Source organism: Lycorma delicatula, chromosome 5 (genome assembly GCF_047948215.1).
Source record: "Lycorma delicatula isolate Av1 chromosome 5, ASM4794821v1, whole genome shotgun sequence".
NCBI lineage: Eukaryota > Metazoa > Arthropoda > Insecta > Hemiptera > Fulgoridae > Lycorma > Lycorma delicatula.
Genome location: NC_134459.1, coordinates 113,537,870 through 113,560,905, shown reverse-complemented (window position 1 = coordinate 113,560,905; position 23,036 = coordinate 113,537,870). Strand labels below are relative to the sequence as shown.

Here is a 23,036-nt window from a genome sequence, read left to right as displayed (position 1 = left end):
CCAATTACAGACGTTAATTTCAACCACTCATATAAGGCACTATGTGATCGTTACAACAATAAAAAACTAATTGTCACTAAGCATGTTAAAATGTTATTAACAATGCCGTCAGCTAACAAAGGCACATCAGCTGAATTAAGACACATTATCAATAATATAACTAACAATAGAAATGCTATTCTAGCATTAAATATAGCTATTTCATTGGAGGAATTATTATTAACTCAACTAATTCTTGATAGACTCGATAAATCCACTCGTACTAAATTTGAGTCAACTTGTGACAAACATGAGATTCCAAGCCTGGATAAAGTAATTAAATTTCTCGAGAGGAAATGTCAAACCGAACAATTAGCAAATAATTGTTTGACCGGCGAAGCGTTTTCACAACCTATAAAGAGCGTTCAAAATCTAAAGTCTCAGCTTAAAACCACTAAATTGTCCTATATATCGACAAATCAAGATTGTAAAATTTGTAGCATGCCTCATTTAATTTATAAATGTCCTAAATATTTGTCATTACGGCCAAATGAACAATTTAGTTAAATATAACAATCTATGCACTAATTGCTGAAGATCCAATCATGCTAACAAAGATTGTAAATCAACATCTGCATGTTTTAAATGTGCAGCCCGGCACCATACCAGCCGTCACTTCAATGAAGCTCAACCTAAAACTAAACGGATACCACAGCAAGAAAATGTCTGCAACAACTCAGACGTTTCACAAGAAACAATCTCAAATCTTACTTGCCACTGCTATCGTAAAAATTTGAGATGAATTTGGTAACCTATAAGTTTGTCGAGCACTTCTTGACAGTGGCTCTCAAGTTAGTTTTGCAACAGAACATGCAGCAATTAAAATTAAAGCGTTTTAAAAACCCAGTCCCAACTGAATTATTTAACAGCCTTGCCTCAGAATCTAAATATAGTGTATTTATTCATATAGAATCATTTCATTTTAATTTTGCTATGAATTTAAATTGCAATATTTTACCAAAAATAACTACTACTAATTTGCCCTCACCTAAAATTGATTTTAACCTATGGAATATACTACCAAATCTTAATCTTGCTGACCCAACTTTTAACAAACTACAAAAAATCGATCTATTGTTAGGTGCTCAAGTATTTATGAAAATCCTACGTATGGAGCAACTTACTCGTGAAGGAGGCTTTTCAGTCCTTCAAAATACAGAATTAGGATGGATCATTAGTGGTGAATATTCACCCGGTTCAAATAAGTCCAGTTCAACTAATTACAATTTATTTGCTTTACAAAGAGACTCACTAGATCAACAAATGGAGAGATTTTGGCAAATAGAGGAAGTCAGTAGACCTACTTGGTCAGAAGACGAGAAACTGCGAACAACATTTTGTTGAAAATACCTTACGAGATGAAACTGGCCGCTTTATTGTAAAGTTACTGTTAATTAAAGAACCTTCGGCTCTCGGTGATTCAAAAACTACAGCTCAATCAAGACTAAATTTCTTAGAGAAAAAACTGAACCGTGACAATCAATTAAAGAAAGATTATCATAAGTTTCTTAACAAATATGAATCCTTAGGTCATATGAAATTAGCCGAACCACCTAACAATAATAAATCATGTTACTATTTGCCGCATCAAGCCGTTTTTAAAACCTTAAGCACCTCAACCAAAACTCGGGTGGTTTTTGACGCATCTTCGAAAACTAGCAACAGCATTTCCTTAAATGACCTACTGAGAGTCGGTCCTGCGATTCAACAAGATTTATGCGCTATCATGTTACGGTTTTGTACACAAAATCGCATTTATAGTCGATATTAGCAAAATGTATCGCCAAATAAGGATAGATCCTGGTGACTACAACCTTCAGCGCATTCTGTGGAGAAAATCTAGCAATGAACCTGTGCGTGAGTATCGGTTAACTACTGTCACGAATGGAACTGCATCAGCGCCGTTTTTATCGACCAGATGTTTAAGGCAACTTGCCTTTGAAGAAGCTGACAAGTATCCTCAAGCCGCAAAGATTCTTCAGCGTGATTTTTACATTGATGATTGGATATCTGGTGCAGAAGACTTACATCAAGCCATTTCTCTTCAAAGAGACCTTCAAGCACTATTGGAGTCGGGAGGTTTTCAGATAAGAAAATTGTCAACTAACTCAAGTAAACTTTTAGAAAATATTCCACCAGAATTTCGGGAGACGCCTCATTCTTTAAATTTTTTGATTGTAGCGACACCGTAAAGGCTTTAGGTTTATTTTGGCAAACGTCTAACGATCAATTTCAAGGAGTTAGTGAATTCAGAATCGAAAATTTATCCAACAACAAGAAATTTACTAAAAGAAACGTTTTAGCAATCATTTCATCAATTTTTGATCCCTTAGGATTGTTGGCACCCACCATAATAGTTTGTAAAATATTTATGCAACGCATTTGGCAAGCAAACCTTGGCTGGGACCAAGAACAATTGGAAGAATATTTACTGTCAGCTTCCTTTAGTAAATAAAATAAAGATCGATAGATTGGTTTTATCACATGAAAAATCTATCAATATCCAACTCCATGGATTTTCAGATGCCTCCGAAAGAGCCTATGGTGCCTGCGTTTACATTCGGTGATATTGACGAATCAAGAAGGGTTACTGTTAAATTGTTAACTGCAAAATCTAAGATGGCACCTTAGATGCTCTGTGGAGCTCTTCTACTTTCTCGTTTAATAAAAAAAATTATAGAAACAATTTCCATTGAATTTAACAAAATTTACCTATGGACAGATTCCAGTGTAGTTCTTTTCTGGATCAAAAAATGTTCATCAACTAGGAAAACGTTTGTAGCTAATAGAGTAAGTATAAATCAACAAAATACATCTTTTGAAGATTGGTATCATGTTCCTGGAAACTGCAATCCTGCAGACCTACTTTCAAGAGGCGTCATGCCTAAAGATCTCATTAGCAACTCACTTTGGTGGTTGGTGCAGATTGGCTTCTAAGTAATGAACTGAACTGACCAATTGTGCCAAAAGTATCACTTGAGCAGCAAGAAATTCCTGAACGTAAACAAGTCAGTTTAATGACTACTACACAAGATAATGATTTTATTTCAACATTTTTAAAATTATCCCGTCTGCAACGAGTTATTGCGTATTGTTTGAGATTTATAAATAACTGTAGAAGGTCATCTAAAAATTTAACCCCTAATCTACTGTTATCTCCATCCGAGTTAGAAAATGCTTTAAATATCTGTATTCAATTATCACAGATTGAAGTCTGTCGCAATTCAAGATCTTTAACCAAATTATCAGACAATCCTCTAGAAATATCCTATCTAACTCCAGGACATTTCCTTATAGGAGAACCCTTAACAGCAATTCCTGATCCTGACTTAACTGTTAACAGGTTGAACCGATGGCAACGAGTCCAGCAAATGACTCAACAAATATGGCAGAAATGGTCAGCTGATTACCTGAACTCCCTTCAACAATGCCATAAGTGGGCAACGGAACAATCCAACCTCAAAGTCAGTGACATCGTAGTTGTCAAAGAAGATAATTTACCACCTTTGCGATGGAAGTTAGCTGTAGTCAAAGAGACTCATCCTGGTTCTGACAAATTTGTTCGTGTTGTGACATTACATAATAATCAAGGTGTCTATAAGAGATCGATCAATAAGCTTTGCAAATTACCAATGTCAGATAATCCTCAATAACTTTGTGTATTTTATTTTACTCTGTTTAACTATTTACAAGTGTTCAGTTGTGTTATTTTTGTGCCTGTATCTTTAGTGATTATTTTCTATTTTTTATTATTTGACCAATGATTTTATTGTTTATCACAGAACATTTTAGATAAATACTTGTCTTATTTAAAAAATATATACAAAAATATATATTTTGGTGGCCGGTATGTTTGCGCTCATACTGTCACTCAAGTAGTGGGGGTATACGCGCAAGACTAGCTGGACCAGTCAGTCTTCGCGCAATATCAGCCGTGTACGCAACTCACCTGTCTAGCGGCATCATTAACAATTTTATATCTCATTTGTTGTATTTTTTATGTAACTTATTTTCATTTCACGCAAGTCTCTTTATGAACATGTATAAATTTGTATTTTAATCGTTTTTACAGTCCACTCATTGTTTTAATAAATATGATTCTTGACTGAATTATGAGCATTTGTTTCTATATTTATTTCACGCTATTTGAATTGTGAAACATCCATATTTAGTCACTTAGCGCTCTGAAAAATTTTTTCGACCCCCAAGTCAATAGCCCCATCCGCTCCCAGTGGTATCCGTCGGATGATATTTTCAACTCCAATCTTTTCATTGGGTTTGATTTCATGTAAAAGTTGTACCTTATATGCGCTGTAATCTAAATCTCTTACGCACCTCTTTGTACACTGTAGATTTAAAAGGGAATTCCTAACTGTAAACTGCATCTTGCTAATGACTGGTATAATATGCTTGGTCCATTCCAAGCATATCTGAACATTCTGTTCACATATGGATGGCGTGCCTGGTGGCTTCCCATTTAAGAAACTGCCAGTTTCCTTAAACTGATTAAACTACTGGAGTATTATTTTATTCATAGACGCGGCACTGCCATATTCATATCGGCAATAATGCTGAACTGTATTAAGTGATCCTGTCTTTGTCTTGATAAGCCAAATCACACACAGAGCTTTCTGCTGTGATGTTATGATAGAGTGAGACTGCTGACTAGAAACACAGTGATGCCAATCACAATGGATAATTGAGAAGAAAAACTTAATACTATAACAAACACAACAATGAAAACCGGTTGCTTTTAACTGATTCCATTATATCATTACGATTTTTTGGAACCAAGGAATTCTTTTAAAACATCCAGAACTATTCGGTAAGTAACTGCAGTTTAGTTTGTGTATTCCTGGATTCCTGTATGTGTCAATGAATGGTATAATGCAATGTAATCTTGTAAGTTTTGTTAGTAGTTTTGAATATTACACAGTCATTTCAAAGTTTTTTCAAATATCTATGAATAGGAATTAGTAAAGTAGAAAAGAGAAGGGTAAATTGTTAAAATAATATAGTTTTCAGATTAGGAAAGTTACAAATATATATTACATTCACTCCTATTCCAAGAAAATAAAAAATGATTTTATTTAATGTTTTTCTTAAAAATAGCTAACACTAATTTTGGAATGTAAAAAATTTAAACTTTAATGAATATAATGTCTTAAACTAATTAAAATAATAACAAACTTCATCCATTAAGTCCAAAACATATTAACCTTGATTTGGATTGGTAAAACATATTTTAATTTGGATTGGTAAAAATAATACAAAAATAAAAACAAAAATCATTTAAAAACATGTAATATGACTAAAAAAAAAAAACAAATAATAAAGATAACAAACTACATACTTTTTACCAGAATATTACAACTATTTATGATAAAATTAACAAAATCCAGTAAAACAAAAAACAAACCTGTTGGTAACATAAATCAATATAAATTGAAATTCAATTTAAAACAATTCTTCAATTAAAAACTGTTATTGCGTGGTGCATATGGAAAACCATTTATGGAAGAAGAAAAAAAATTATAACTTTTTATGTTGTTATCCTTATTGTAAATAAGACTTACTTCTTATATCATTATTAATTACAAAATGACATTTCATTTATAGAACAGCATAACAATACTCTAAAATTATTAAAAATTATGAAAAGCTCACCATTAAATTAATAAAACTTGTTCTTTTAAAATATCTTCTAAAGTTAATCCTAGCATTGGTTAAAGGCATTTAGTACAAAACAGTGAGAGAACTTCTTTAAATAGATAACCTTACTTTTAATATAAGAGACCAGTACTAGTTTATTACACGGACACAGGATCATTGTGGCTGACTTTCTTCAGCGAAAAATATCCCTTAAGAAGCTGCAAATATTTAGCAATATTATTAATCACACTTCATCATTCTGTTTAACAAATTTAATCAGGAAAGAAAATCCTACATAGTGAGCAAGTAATTGTTCTTATCTTAAAAATAGGGAGATTAATCCATTTATAAGATCTTCCAAATCGTTTTACAAGTGGCATCCAAGGTTCTTTGGAAGAAAAGATCAATTAATTTAGAAGTGAATCATGATTTTTAATAATTTCAAAGGCATTTCATATAGTACAATGATATATAGGATACTTACATACTTAACTACACTAAATTATTACTTACAGTATACATGAATACACTATTATAAACTTCATTAAGATATTAATGAATTAGATGTAACATAATAAATTCAATAACATATATATTTTTTACATTTACTGTTATGCATTGAAAAATTAACAAGTTGAAGTCTTCATTTTACCACAATTATAAAATTTCAAACATTTATCTGTTACAAAAAGAAGTTACTCAGTAATATTTTAAAATAAATATTAAAATGTAAATCTTATATTCAGAAATAACCTGCACAAATAAACTATTTGATTCTTTCACAAAGCAGCTGTATTATTACAATCAAAAACAATAATAAACTTTTAACAGTTTTTCTTCTTATTTTAATAAATAGGATTCAATGATCTTTAAATGTTCTATAATCTTTTACATTAGAGACATGTTTAACTTCAATATGTTAAAATAACTAGATACATTAAATACATTAACTGGATTACTTAAGTTACACAGTATATTATACATTAACAACAGCAAAATGACTGCACTTTGGTAAAAAGGTTTTTTTTCAAGCACATTAAATCTTAAATTAAAGTTAAAAAATAAAAATGTAGGTGATATAAAAGGTGATATAAGCAAACATGGCTAATAATAGCAAGTTCCATTACAAAGACAATATTTCCACACATTAATTTTCATCAACTTTAAATAGGATTAATTTTGGTTATTGTTTTTGATATTAAGCAATTAAATCTCCTAACAAAAGCTAGTTTTTTATATATATATATATATATATAAATAATTTTTTCTTATAATTACTCAATTTATTTTGCAACTGCGAAATTAAATCTCCAACTCAACTATTTATTCCAATAAAGAGATTTTTATTATAAAATTTTTAAGGGTCTTAACATATGTTATCCAATTAATAATAAACTTCCTTGAATAAACTCCATGAACATTCTATAATAAGAATCTTGGTTTGGATCACATTCATATTATATATCACATTAAGATATATTCATTTAATTTACAACCTAATTAATTGGGGAGGGAAACAGAAATTAATAAACAAAACTAACACCCTACGCAAGATCACTAACAATTTAATCTAAGACTTTAATAAATCTCATTAGTACCACCAATTGGTGAGGACAGTGATAAAAATGATCACTTCTCAGCAGCTCTGGACATTGATTAAAATCCAGTAACTTAAAACACAAATTTAAGTGGATTTAGATACAAAACTCACAGTGTATTTTGGTCATTGAGGTGGTGTAAGGCTCAATTAATGGCATTGACTCAATTAGGGTTGGCTTATAAGAGGTGAATGTAAATTGAAGAACCAGATTTAATGAGTCCAGAATATCAGGATGGTAATAAGTCATAGCTGAATTGATCAATTGTTGATGCATTATGTATGACAGAAAAGGTTTTTGATGCATTATTTCAGAACACAAAAGAATATCAACACTGAAATGTAATACAGTTTAGAGCCTCTTGTGATATTGAAATACAAAATAGTTCATTTGTGTTTCCACAAATTAATTAATTCTGTTTAAAATACAATAAAACTACCTATAAACGTTAGTATGTAAATGACGTAGCAAATCTTCCCTCTTCAGTTTTAAAAGCCTTGGATTTTCTGAATATCTTTCAACATTTATTGGTGGATCAAATCTTCCCAGAAGTCTTTTTATTTCCTCCACTGTGTTTTGAACCGTATTAACATGATTTTGTCGAAGTACTAATGGAGAATGTGAAGGCATCCTTGTTTCCTGAAAAAATTAAAATTAAAATAATTTAAAAGGAAAAGGAAATTTTTTTTACATAATGATTTACTGATTTCCCTTTATTACTTTATAAAAGGATTGTTTTCTGACTTCATTTTCCATCTTTTTACATACCTTAATGTTGTTTTAGAACAATTAATTTCTGTCTGTGAGTATCATAAAGCATTTTTCTTAAACAAGTTTGAAATCTACCAAAATTTTTGTATACCCACTCCAATCTCACAAGAAAAAAATATCAAAATCTTTAAGAGTAATAAGTTTGGAACTCCCAAAAAATTAACAATTTACAAAAGTGTTTAAAATCAGTCCCTGGGCAGAAAATATGTGATGTTTGCAGACAAAAAGTTAACAATCATGACACACTATTGCATGATGAAAGTGAAATTGAAAAAATGGTCAGTGATAGTGAAGAGATAAACAACTTAAAACTATCTATTTCTAAACAACAGAAATTGCAAGAACTAAATTCATTCATGCAAAATTTACGGGAATCCCCATTTAAACTTCATGGAATAGCACCATGCAGCAAATCAAGCTATGCTAAGAGAAAAATTCAATCTCTATTACTAGTACATTAAAGTCAAAAGTAAGCAATGTTTTAGAAAAGGAATTTACTTCGCAGATGAATCTCCACTTGCATTAACAAAAGAAATTGAATAAAAAGTAAAGATGTGACAGATTATTAGAATTAATGAAAGAAAAGCTTGACTAGATAAAAAATACACATTTAAACACTAGTTCCTGCTTCATGAAGCAGAAAAAAATAAGTGAAGAATTTAATGTGATTATAATGCACGTAAGATACGGGTATAATTCCACTGCCTGAGCCACGAAAAGGACATCCACTCAATGAAATTGTGATTAAGCTTGTCAAAAGTTTTTACCAAAGTGGTGAATACTCTTGAGTCATGCCAGGTGCTAAAGATAAACTAAGCATTTCAAAAAATGAATACATGCAAAAAGTGCTGTTAGGACACCCAGGTCTTAAAATTGGACTGTCCAAGTTCTGCATGCTCCGACCAAAATGGTGTATATTAGCAGTTACTGCTGGTACACATTTTGTTTGTATCTGTACTATTCATGAAAATGTTTCACTATTGCCTTCTGATTGTTCAATTGAAGAAAACTACAATGAACTTATTGAGAAGTTAGTATGTTCAAGAGACAACAGAAAAAGTATGTTATGGCACTGCTTAAACTGCCCTTCAAGCGACAATCTAAAATCCTTCATTATGGAGAAATTCGAAAAGTGAGATCCTAATGATGAGGTGACATTCTGCTTGGATATCTACTGACAGAAATCAACAGGTGCAGTTCACCGTAACATTAGAAGAATACCTGAAAATCTTGGTTGAAGCCCTAGAAAAGCTAATACCTCACTCTTTCATTACAAAATTAATGAAGCCATTGTTCTTATTGATTTTAGTGAAAACTCTTCTTTTGTTTTGCAAAATAAAGCTGAAGGGTATCATTGGACAAACAACAGCTGTTCTCTATCCAGTTGTGATCTACACATGTTATGACAACAATGAAGATCTAATAGTTTCTATTTTGTGCATAGTGTCCGATGACTTGGAGCGTGATGTATCATTTGTTCATGAATACTTGAAATGTTAGGCTAGGAGAAATGTTGCAGAATACTTGAAACAAAGTTTCCAGAGGTGAAAAGCATGACATATTATAGTGATCGATGTGCAGCACAGTATAAAAACTGTAAAAACTTTCTCAATCTGTGCCTTCATGAAAAGGACTTTGGATTAAAAGCTACATGAGCGTTTTTTGCCTGGGAAGTCACCTTGTGGTGGTATGGTAGCATGTCAAACGCAATGTGACAAAAACAAGTCTCCAATGTAGTCCTGGTAATGCTATTGATAATGCCCAAAAATTCTTTGATTTTTGCAAGGCAAAAATAGAAATAAAATTCACAATGGTTAAAAAAGAAACGATGATTGAGGCATGCCAAAAACTAGAGGCCCAAGACAGTTCAAGAACTGTCTTGCTTTTGGAGAAATGGTGAAAAAAAGTGTGTGTCCCAGGGGACACACAGTTTTCACCACTTTGAACCCAAATCTGAAGACTCAATTGCAACAAAACGTGTAAGTTCTGATGAAAACTTCTGCACAGTCTTCAATTTTTCTGGAGAAAACCAGTGGAAGATGTCTGACATTAGTGTGCACAACTACATACCCTGCACTTATGATGACCAGTGATTTTTGGATTAGTTTTATCAAAACATGAAGATGACATTAAAGTTAAATTTTTGCATCCAAACAGGCCTGCTGTGTCTTTTCATTAGTTCTCAAAAGAGGATATTTCCTGGATTCCTGTGAACAACATTATTTCAAGTATCAACCCCCCAGTCACAAAAGCATCCGGGAGGAATGTATTATTTTCCTGAGAAGGAAATTATTTCAATCAACCTTAAGTGCAACAAGATGTAAAAAAAAAACATCACAAAAAGAAACATCACATAATTTTTGTGATGTTTCCCTTTTGGGTTATTTCAATTTAAATATAGCTGATTTTATGCAAATCACAATACTTAGAGACTTCTAAAAATTTAAGAATGTGATTAATAGGTCAAATGTTTTTAGCAAGTAATTTATATACAAACAATAGATATACAAGGGTTATTTTTTTTCAAGGTCTGATCAGTCACAAAATTAAAACCAAAGTGAAAATAAAACATTTTTTATTTGTAACATGTACTTACATAGTTACGCTATTTCTCTACATAGTTACCACTCCGATTTAGACATTTGTTGTAGCGTGGTACCAACTTTCCAATACCCTCATCATAGAACGGAGCCCCCTGTGTTTTCAGCCATGTTTCTATGCTGGTCTGCAGCATGATGTCTGTGCCAAAACGTTGTCCTCCTAGCCAGCATTTCATGTGAGCAAAGAGGTGAAAATCGGATGGAGCCAAGTCCAGGCTGTATGGTGGGTGATCAAACAGTTCCCAACTCAAACGCTGCAGGAGCTTCTTTGTTACAACTGCAGTGTACAGCCGAGCATTGTCATGGAGAAAGACAATGCCTGATGACAACATTCCTCTCTGCATATTCTGAATTCCCCTTTATAGACGTTGAAGAGTCATGCAGTACGAGGCTGCAGTGATGGTCGTGCCACGTTCCATGAATTCCATCAAGAGAACTCCATTCCGGTCCCAGAACACAGTAGCCATACATTTTCTGTTGGAGAAGGTTTGCTTGAACTTCTTTGGTTTACTGGGAGAATAAGAATGCATCCACTGTTTGGATTATTCTTTTGTTTCTTCAGTTTTGAAATGGACCCATGTCTCGTTCCCTGTGACAATTTTGTTCAAAAAATCTTCTCCTTCATTGTGGTAGCACTGGAGAAACATTAGGGAGGTGTCCATTCTCATTATTTTGTAATGGTCGGACAGCATCTTGAGAACCCATCTCACACACAGTTTGCGGTACTGAAGTTTCTCACTCACAATGGTGTAGAGAGCTGACTTTGAAATTTCAAGAAAGGAATCACTCAATACAGAAATTGTGAACCGATGATTTTCTCGAACTGCCTCATCCACTCGCTCAACGAGATCATCGGTTGACACTCACTTCCTTTCCTGACTGCCTGCATCATGAACATCTGTACATCCTGCTTTCCTGCACCATTGTCGCACTTTCCTGTCACTCATTGAAGTTTCACCGTACACATTACTTATTCGTCGATGAATTTCAGCTGCACTACAACCCTCAGCCTGAAGAAATCGAATTACCACACGTACTTCACACTTGGCGGGAGATGCTATTGTTGTAGACATGTTTACGTGCTAGCTGCATGTTCAGAACTAAACGAAGTGACGCAGCGTGATTGACGGCCATACTAGAGACACTGCGCAACACATATGCGCAAAGGTTCATCTGATTTTTATGCAGGTTTTTATTTCACAACCGATCGGACCTTGAAAAAAATAACCTTCGTGATATAACTGCAAAATTGCCTATTTTGAGTTAAGACTGACTATCCATTCAGCTTTAAGAGCTCTAACAAATAACATACTGGCATATCTGGATCTCTTATCGTTTTGTAGAAATTGCATATTTGAGCTTTGTTGTAACAACATTTTCCATAGTATTATAAAAAACTTACTGTATATCTCTTAATAATTTAAGTTAATTTCTTTTACAGTGCAAGGGACATAGTGATGTTCTGATAATGCACAACATTGTTATTCATTATGCTCAATATTAAAGAATTTTTAAATTGTTATTATTGTTTAACCCCATTAAATTACATGTTACCCAATCACTTTATACAATTTGTATGCTTATTATACCAAGCAATGTACTTTTTATTACTTTTTTTTAAAAGTTGACAATCCCAACAGATGTCAAAGGAAAAGAGCTTGGCCGCCAGATGTGGAATAAAAAGTAACAAACATAACTTAACTTTACTGTTGTGCTAACAGCAATACTATTGTGACAGTTTATATTTTAAAATTGTGTTTTATCAGTGTTTTGTTTTAAATAGAACATTTTTAATTACTGCTGGACTTTGTGAAAAGATATCCTAAATTAGTAGTTATAGGTAGACAATTACCCAGAGTAACTCCATGCATAATGAATTCTAACGTAAATAGTAAAGATAAAGATGATATGTCCTCAGCTAATTTGATTATAAAAAATAATATCAGACCTAAAGTTAGCAATTTTGACTTAGACCTAATTCGGTCTACAATCGTGACTTAAATCTGGATTATTTTCCAGCTTGTGATATTGAGTGTAGCAAGAAAGATATTATTCTCAATGTGGTATTTGCAACATTTTTTTTTGCAAATATTACACAACTACGTTCTTCTGAAGGTGAGCATAAATTAATTTGTTTAAACCTACCTCTGAAAAAGTTATAGGAATTAAAAAACATATCGAAGACCTTGCATTACAACTACATATATAAAACAACACTGAAAAAACTGCATCTAAACCAAACAATAATGCTAACAGTCCTAAGGCTAATAATCCCACAAATTATCAACTTAATAGCTGTGAAATATGTATTTGCAAGGAAGAGGTTATTCTGCTTTCCCATTATGTTACTGTTATCTTTGTTACAATTATTTTGATAAAAGTATTTGTGCCAATGACCACCAAAATGAAGAAAAGTACAAAAACTGTAAACCTAATAAATCCTTCTAAAATAGGGAAGAAAAGATCACCTAGACCAATCAATAATTCAGTCTGTATACTGCCTGAATCATTTGAAGTTGATGGAAACAGAAAGGAGAGTACCACTGAGAGTATTACATTACAGAAATATAACAAAGGAGTCAATAAAAAGAAAACAGCAAATGAGCAGAGAAATAAATGTGAAGAATAAGTTAATGCCATGACAAATAAATCTTTTCCTGCTAGAAATAACTTAAAAAAAGGTGCAATGGAGAAGTTTGTGAAAAATTTTATCATAAGCGTTAGAAATCTGATGAAGAAAGGAATAAACTTTTAGAGGTATTGTTTAGAAATGGAAGCCTATAACTTCAGAGAGAAAATATAGCGAGATATTTAATACAAAAAAAAAGAAAGAGAAAAACAAATAATAAAGAATATTCTAGATGAAGATATACTTCAAAGTATTTTTTGCCGAAAGAAAACTGAAATTTCAGTATGTAAAAAACTGTTTTTAAACATATCTGGCATTTGTGACAGAACTGTTCATACAGCATTGTCCAAGATAACAGATTCTTGGAATCTTGTTCTATGGTGGTCCATAGAACAGAAAAAAAGAGGCAGTCGCTCATCAGAGTTAAAAAATCCAGGACAAAGCTATCCATGAAACAATAAAACTGTATATCAACAAATTTCTAGGCAGGAGTCACATTTTATTGTTCATCGACTTCAAAAGAATACTTGCTTACAGACCTGTCTGTACAAAATGGTGGATGTATTCCAACAGCATACCTAAGTCAACAGGAATCACTGCGAGTTACTATACCTACAATGATGAGTGAAATGAGATGAATCTTGCATTCAACCATCCTAAGAAAGACCCGTGTACACTTTGTAATGTGTATAGTAGTGAAGATGGGGAAAAAAAGGAAGAGCTTGAAAACTGACATTCCACATTGCTAAAAAAACTGCCAGTAGAACAATCAAAAATTTATATTAAAGAAAATCTGGTGGATGAAATGCGTATGTGCTACTTTCAGTTTATAAGTTATATTGCTACCTATAGCTGCAGAGTCAGCTTTTTATCAGAGAAAATTTATTGATTACAACTTTTCAACCGAAGAGGATCTTCAGAAATTGCCACTTGTCTTTACAAGTTCCTTTGTGATCTTGATTGTAAGAATATTGTAAATGAAGTATTTTTGTTGCTGTGGTCAAAACAAGAATCTCAACAACAAACAATAGTTCGGTCATTTCCACAATATTGCTTTGTGCTGTAAGCACCTCTAAAAATACAACTTTCGTATCTTTTAAATTTTTTGAACCATAACAAGGACAGAATGAGAGAAACTCGGCACATAGTATATTCATTCAGCATCGAGTACTGCTGGTACCATATTCATTCCATTCAAACTGAAATCAATTATTCGGCCTTGCATGTAGAAAAAACTATACACTGTTCAAAACATGGAAAACACAGAATTTTTACACTTTATGGGGCAAGCCAGAAAATTTATAATCTTTACTGTGCAGCATGATGTAGGTGAGGAGCTCAACTGGCCTATCATGGTAGAATACATGGATTTAAAAAAGAACCTAAAAAATATTTTTTAAATCAAGCCATTTAAGTAGTGAATACAAAAGTTTGACCATTGCAAAGAATGACAACGCCCCTAGTGTGAAGCCAAGTCGACGTGCAACTCCTATCATTAGGGGAGAAGAAGATGTGAATTTCTATAAAAACTTGTGCCATCATTAAAAGTTAGTGAAACTTCTTGAATGACTCTCAATGACTCTTAAATCCTACTAACTCTTTTGATAGTATTACAGTGAGCTTTTTATTTTTTTGTTTAAATAAAATAATTATCCAGTTTTAAAAATTAAATTTTGTCTTCTCATATTTTATTTTACGTTTTTATTTGATAATATTTGATTTGATAAAACAAGTTAAATATACAAAAAAATGTATAATTACAGGTGACTTAGATTGATTTCCTTTGTAGAGACATACTGTTTTATCTGCTTTAAAATACAGAGAAGAAAAAAAGAATTTGAATTTTGAATCACATTACAATAATTTCCATTCTTTTAAGTACCTTGGGCTAAAATTTCTTTTCATTAAGTTGCTTACATACAAAGTTACAATATGAAATTTAAATATACTTTTTTTAAATTGCTCTCCTTAAAAATTACCTACCATTTTGCAGTTACAACGCTATGTCTAATATATGATGATATATTCTCTATAAATAAAAAAAACTTGAATGTGTATGGCTTCATTAAATGTGTAAAAGCATCATAAATTCGGATTAATGTAGCTTTTGTTTGAACTTGCTACCTTAAAAACAAAGAAGTTATTAAAGTTTCAGCAAACATCAAAAATTTGCAAAATTGGTCAGCGCAGCAATAGAAAATGGCTGCTGAAAAAAAAATGTAACACTCTAAAAACATAACTCTTGTTTTCAACTTGCTAAAGGTGGTAGATAAGACTCTATAATAAAAAAAGAAATAATATTTACCAGTAACATTTTAATTTTGTACCAGGTTATTTGGTATGGATTTAACCTACTAATTAATTTTGTAACCTACTAATTCTAACTTTTAATAATAATGATAATTCTATAATCGACTAATTCTTTAACCTACTGTTATTCTTATTCAAATATAGTTTGAGCTCAAACAAAATTTTATATACTCTATCAAACAGAGATTAAAAATATAAAATAGAAAGTATAGAAAATATTGATTTCATAAATTATTTGTTTTATCATAAAATAATGGAATTAAAAACATTTGTAAAATGCCAAAGGGTAACTAATGATATCTAGTAAAATATTTATGTAATAAAATGTATACTTTAGAGAAAAAAAAAGGAAATATGGTTTAAAAATTTAAAAAAAAGAAGAAAAGTAAACTTCTGTGAAGAAAGTGGAACTTCAGACAATTCCTGAAGGATACAAACCTAAGATTTCAATATAAAAAATATAAGTGAAAACCTTTGATTAAATAGAAATAAGAAGTCTTTACTCACAAGTTTAGTGTTAACTTAATAGTTTGGGTTTTGTGACTCCTGGACAGCAACAGAGTTCTTGGACAGTGGCCACACAAGAGTCACTACCCACTAAGTTCTAAAAAAGAAAAAGTAGTTGTCCCACCAGCTAATCAAGAAGAAATAAAGGATACAGACGGGAAAAATGAGGAAAGAGATAACCAACCCATAAAGTATTTCCTCTGTTTGGAGTAGTTTGCCATATCTTGCTCAGGGTTAATTTGAAGACATGAAAAAGTTAAGGTAAAATATACTTTATATTGGATTATTAATTGATCAATATTAGTTTAAATTTCTGCATGACACAATACTTCAGGCTTCCTTTGTAACTTAAATAATAAAAAAATATATCTATAATTTCAATATAAAAAATTTTGCTTGTTAATTCAATTGGCTTAAAAATGAAAAGCCTATAAACATAAAAACAATTTAAAAACTTAAAAAACAAGCAGTATTAATGAGTGATTCATATATTTATTACACTGTCACTAAAACTTCAAAACTAATATATGTGAATATTAATAGATTTTACTTAAATACCTCGATTTGTATACAAAAGCTATCTGTAAAGATATAGTTGTTTTCCTTTATCTCTTTAATCAGAAGCAACAAATGAGTCTTCAGTATATGATAGACTTCTCCCGCCAACCAAATTGATTGAATTTGTATACACTTATCAGTTACCTAAGATAAAGAAAATAATAATCTAAACAAATTAATCTATTAACAAACAATAAAAAGTGTGTTAAAAAAATTAAATGAGATTTATTGATTAAATCTTCAAAGCTATGAAAACCACTTCTAATTACATTAAAAAAAATTAGCATAAATCATATGAAACAAAGTTAAAATATCACTAAGCTTTCCATATTACAATCTTTTTTTAATTACATACCTAATTTGATTATAGAAGAGTAAAAAAATCTTCATCAGATTCAACATGAACAAAGTTCCTTTAACTTTACTATTTCCATAAACATGACACAATTGCTGATAGAACTGTATACTAGAACTGTATCTTTTCACAAAATGTACAACAGATGAGACAAATGATTGCGGGTGGCCACTGTGCATGAGCTGTGTTATTATGGCAATTAGTATATATTTTCAATAACCAACTGGAGGCCAATTTTAGGGTAGTACTAATATACGTAATTTAACTGCTACTCACAGGAGAAAAATTTTAAATAAATTATGAAGTTAAAAGATATAATAAAAGTATTTTTCAAAACAATACTAACAAAATTTTTTTAAAATGTTTATCTTGGTAGCTTTGCTGATTTTAGCAAAAATACTGTATGTATTTATACTCCATCAGTCAAATTCTATGAGAACATCCTTTACGTTAACAATTTCAGTAACTCAGTATCAAAGAATGATTTCTATAACCCAAACACTTATAGACAGCAATCTACACGTCAAGATGACTTTGGGAAAAAGAATTAAAAATTATAATTAACTACATCTGGCAAGCAGGATGGGGAGAGTATTCTAGCTACCTCTGCTATTAAGTTTCTTGGTTTCTAGAAATTGCTTCATAAGAATTCATATCACCAAAATCATTGCCTTCCTCCTCAGCCGTTTTCTCAATGTCACTAGATTGTTTGAAATAATGTTTATTTGCTGTAGGATCTTCAAGGATCCACTCATTTAAAAATCACATTTTTAATCTCCCAGAAAAAAAATTATTGTGGCCTTCAATATGGACTTCCTTTGATATCTTTCTTTTACCTTGAAGAAGTTGAGTTTTCTAATGCACTGACTGACCTTTCATCTCAGAACTGTATTTAATATGTAATTCAACATAAGTAATGATTTTTTCCTAAGTTTGGGTTTCCTTCCATTTGGTCCCAAAAATAGTTAAACTTGCTTTGAATTTCTTTCTTGTCAAAAACAATAAGTATTGAGACTATCCTAATACAAACGTCCATCACACTATTGTGCAAAATTTGCCACAAAAAATTCTATATACACCATCTTTTCAATCATATTCTAAAATTAAAGATATAAATAATTTCATAAATTTTAAAAATATTTTCATTAGCTTTTGACCTCATGAAGTACTCTCATTAACATTCTTTCAAAATTTCTGAAATTGTATGCAATTTTTAATATAATTTTCCCATTAAGTTTCAGTTAATAACTACAAATAATCAGTTACCACCTTAATCAATTCACTTGAAAATTCTGAAGTTATAGAGAAATTAATATTTGTAAGTAAGCATTATCTTAACATACAAGGAGCAGTAGGAAGGTTTTGCAGACTTTTTTTTCAAAAAAGAAATTATTTTTCAAAATAATTTCCATCCCACATTGTACACTTCTTCATCCTTCAAAACCAGTCTTCAAAGAAACTGCCATATTTCGTCAGAAATCTGAACACACTGATCGTCCCAAGCCCTTAGGAAGTTATCTTTTTTTCTGGACGAACAACAAAATATCATCATCAATGCATGGACATGATATTTATATAGTAAATAAATACCAAAAATTAACAATTAAATACTAAAAACCCAGTAATATAAAAACACCACATAAATCGAAAACGCCTATGACATATCCTAAAAGTGAAATAAATCCACAATGAAACATTACATTAATAATCTAAATTAAATGATAAAATTACCATCTGCCATATGCCAAATGGCATAAACAGCTCAAATATTTAAATATATACAGATAGCCCTAAGAAATCATAACATTCAATAATCGTCTTGTTTCCTATGATATTTTGGAAGTTAGCTTTTAGTTTAAACTTATGATGCAATGCCATATAACAGACACAATCCGTAAGTATGAGGGGTGTACAATTAGTTGGCAGTCACAGTAAATACAAATGGGTGTATCGGTCTGAGTCATATGATAATCATGAGTAAGCCTAGTGTGCCCTATTCGCAAATGGCAAATAATAACCTCCCTTTGACAGTTATTCCTGCATGAGGAGCTCCACAGTAATACAGTATTCTTAAAAGGATGAAGTTTACTGTTGATGGTAGCATTCTATTCACTTTGCCACTCACCACAAATCTCCCTCTTCAGAAAACAGAAAGATCATCAGAAACAACATGATTAGTAAAAAGAGGCTGGAAACAAGCCTCTTTTGCTACACTATCAGTGCGTTCATTGCCTGAGATGGCTAGGGATCCAGCAGAAGCTCACAGTTGTGTTGCGTTGAGTCATTTGAGAAACAAAACACTGATTTTCACTGACAACAGATGTCTGAAATACATGTCACTAATAGCTTGTAAGGCACTCATGGAATCTGAAGAGACAAGTACATGTTGAAATGTAGAGCTAATTATAATGAAGGCCTTATTAATAGCATACAACTCTGCAGTGAAAATACTGGCAATGCTGGGAAGGCCAAACAAGTACGTTTTATTTCCAACCACAAAAGCACAACTGAATTAATGTTTTTTAAAGCTATCCGTATAAATTACAGCATCAGGATTCATGCTATTTATAATATATAAACTTCTTCTTGCAACTTAGTTGATTTGTGTTCTTCTTATGACACCAACAAAGACAAAAGCAGTAATTAACGAGATAAGGCCATTAAGGGTAAGTAATAACATGGAGCAACAGAAAGAACTGGAGGTAATTGTATATTAAAAGCTAAGAAAAGGCGCTAAGCTCTGATGACTAGCAGAGCAATACATCTCGCAGTTCCTGATATTGAATAAGATGCAAACTGTTTTATTCCAGAGCTGGCTAAATACTCTGAGAAAACTTTGGGGCGATGCACTGGACCATAGTGAAGAAACCATGTGTCCATCTTTGAGTTTAGGCGCAGTTTCTTGAGAGCTCAGACATCTTAGGCAAGCAATCCTTGATATACCAGTTCCTTGTAACTATTTTCTGAGTTTCCAACACACTCATCTAAAAAATATGGCCACCATTCTCTTCTTCATTGATCTGGATTTTTGAACAGCCACAGGTGTCTTCTCATCTTCAAACACCCACAATTTTTCTGAATTTTGGTCAGACCATAATAATACTACAGCCAAGTTTCATCATCTGTCACAGGGAGATTTCCCATTTTCAAACTTTTTCAACAATTCACAGCACCTTGAAACATGACATGCCATTTGATCACCACTTAAGTTATGTAACACCCAAAGGGTACACAAAACGTTTTCTAACTTGAAGGTGATCTTGCAGAATAGCACTAACTGCTGCTGTATTAATGCTGAAGGACACTTCTATTTGGTGGTAAGTCATATGTCCATCTGTGTCAAGCATTTTTCATACTGTAGTAATGTTTCCCTTAGTCATAGACAAAGACGATCAATCTGACCTTAGAGCAGCCTCAAGGGCAAAATTTCCTTTTTCAAACTTCAGTACTACCTAAATATTGTTGTACAATGAGGAAAATTCTCTCCTAGCACTAGAGTCATTTCCTCTAAACACTTGATCAACTCAACCAACCCACATGCAAAATTGTAGCCAATAACTGCCCGTATTAAGTTTTGATGACATCACTACCTCTTTTCACTAACACAGTTAAAAACCAACTGACACTGACACAGTGACTAGAGCAGCTACAGTTCAGGTTGGAATCTGTCTAAACACGTGCTACCTTGTAAATGCTTCTGTCCCATTGTACTGCAAAACTTCCCTAGTGCCCTTTGTATGTTTAAAAAAAACATTTATTTCCAATAATAAATAATAATGAATTAATTGTGTAAGAAAAGTAAAGCTTGATGTAATTAAGAAGTGTCACCTCTCTCAGAAGTCATTAATTAATCCTTAAATAGGTATGTACTATTGGTATAAGTGTTAGGTTTATTTGCAGGTAGTACACATTTAAAAATAATCATAATCTGAACATTTAAAGTTATTTTATTTTCATTAATTATTCAGAAAAAAGTTATTTTTATATTGATACATTGATATATGTGTACTGGTGGTTCCAAACTGATAATATAAGAAATGGTTTAATTTTTAACTTCCAGAGTATAAGTAGAACTAAAAAAAGCTGAGATTAAAAAAATGTACACAAATTTTTTTATTATCAATCCATAAAATAAACTACCACTTATTTATAAAAAAAAAAAGCCAGTAGAGGATTGTATAATATTTTGGCTCTTCTCTTGACCAATTCTTATTTCAAATATGCCATAGGGTTTTTAAATTTTAATGACTTAATTATATAATATTTCAAATTTCAGTAATTTCATCGTTTATTTCACAAACCTGTTATGTAAAATGACATGCATATGGAACGTAATGAGTTTCTGAAATAAACGATTCAATTGTAAAAAAAGATCAACATGTTTAATAAAAAAATTTGGGTCCTATTTTCCTTGATCAAAAGATGTTTTTACCTTAAAAATTATGTAGTATTAAAAAAATATAACTGGAAAAAATCTAATTTCCTAGTAAAGTTTTTGGCTCCCAGTTTATCATACTTGATCAAGTGTTTTTATCATCAAAATTATACTGCATTTAAGTTATAATTACTAAATAAAAGTTAATTTTTTTAATAAAATAATGTGGAACCAATCTGACCTCCTTAACAGTTACTCAACAGTTACTTCATTTAAACAGCTACAACTTGAAAAACAGATCAAAAATTACAACAAAAAAAAATCCAAAAAATTGTTAAATTCTTAATTTCAGTCCCATGTGACCGCCTTTATTACCTCCTTGTTTGAAGTAAAGGAAGTATTGTGGTTGCAAAAAATTTCCGTTTCCAGACTTCAATTGAAATATCCATTTTGACCATCCCTGAATCCATTCTTACTAGTTTCGGCATGATGTCTGTACATACGTATGTATCTCACATAACTAAAAAGCCATTAGCCGTAGGATGTTGAAATTTTGGATTTAGGACTGCTACAACATCTAGTTGTGCATCTATCTTTTGATCGCAATTGACTGAACCAAAAGTGTCCAAAAAGGCCAAACTCCCAACAAAACTGGATTTAGGACATTTTCTTAACTGCAGTAATAAGCCCTCATTCAGAGCTTTTCAACTATATATCATAAGTGGTACTTATTTTCATTGGTTCCAGAGTTATAGCCAAATGAAATTTTAATTAATGAAATATTTTGATCTTAGAAGGGCAAGACATATTGGTTCAAATCAGACTTTATCTCTACTTTTTTTTTTTTAAATATATTGATTTCTTAATAATTAAAAATAAATAATTCAATAACAATAAAAAAAGTAAGAAAACATAAGAAAAAATATCAGAAGTTATTAATGAAATAAAATTTTACGTAATTTAATTTTTTTTAAATGTATATACGTAATTTAATAGGCATAAAAGGAAGTCATGTGGTGCCCACATCAGATTTTGAAAATGTTTGTATGTTGTCTACATTAATACTACATAGTTAGATTTTCAATCTTCAAAATTAGTTTAAAAGTATTGGTCCTATTCAACCTTCTTGTTTTTTGGGGTTTAAAAGTATATTTATTGGAATAGTTATTTACTCAAGCCTATTTGTCAATACTATTCAACAAGGTTTAAATTAAAAAAAAAAATACGGGTACAATGATGCCCCCTTGTTTGATGGAGTTGAAAATCAAGCCAAAGCTGGCATATAGTAACAGACAAATATTAGTGCCAAATTTCAAATGATTTTGATCAATTGGTTTTTCAGATATGAGCCAAAACCCGTTTAGAAATATAGTACGACCCCTAATATCAAATTAATTTAAAAGAATTTAAAAAAAACTTATTTCATTGTACTAAATATCAATTTTCTACAACCATTAAACAAAATTTTAAATAATGAAAACTACCTCTCCCCTTTTTTTAACTTCGTCCAAAATTTAGTGCCATCAATGCTCGCTCTATAATGAAATCTTTTGAGCCATTTTCAAAGAATTTATGTTGAACCAATCCAGAGATAATCAAAACACATATGTACATTCATCTCCCAGAAATCTCTGTAATTTTT

General features: G+C 31.4%; 3 protein-coding genes across 4 annotated transcripts in view; 2 read left to right on the top strand and 1 right to left on the bottom strand.

The window, feature by feature from the left end:
• The first annotated feature begins 1,814 nt into the window (after nucleotides 1-1,814).
• On the top strand, nucleotides 1,815-2,231 carry LOC142325731 (uncharacterized). Its single transcript, XM_075367763.1, has one exon. It carries the CDS (start codon nucleotides 1,815-1,817, stop codon nucleotides 2,229-2,231), a length of 417 nt encoding a protein of 138 aa, XP_075223878.1.
• An 825-nt stretch (nucleotides 2,232-3,056) lies between these two features.
• On the top strand, nucleotides 3,057-3,692 carry LOC142325730 (uncharacterized). Its single transcript, XM_075367762.1, has one exon. The coding sequence runs from the start codon at nucleotides 3,057-3,059 to the stop codon at nucleotides 3,690-3,692; it is 636 nt and encodes a 211-aa protein (XP_075223877.1).
• Nucleotides 3,693-5,327: 1,635 nt separating this feature from the next.
• Nucleotides 5,328-23,036, bottom strand: part of LOC142325305 (uncharacterized) — a 75,691-nt gene continuing 57,982 nt past the window's right edge. For both annotated transcript variants that reach the window (XM_075366881.1, XM_075366882.1), the window contains exons 12-13: nucleotides 16,665-16,808; nucleotides 5,328-7,928 (exon numbers count right to left, since the gene is read on the bottom strand). In XM_075366881.1, the coding sequence (XP_075222996.1) occupies nucleotides 7,725-7,928; nucleotides 16,665-16,808 (348 nt within the window). In that variant the 3' untranslated portion in view covers nucleotides 5,328-7,724. The remainder of the gene's footprint in view (nucleotides 7,929-16,664; nucleotides 16,809-23,036) is intronic.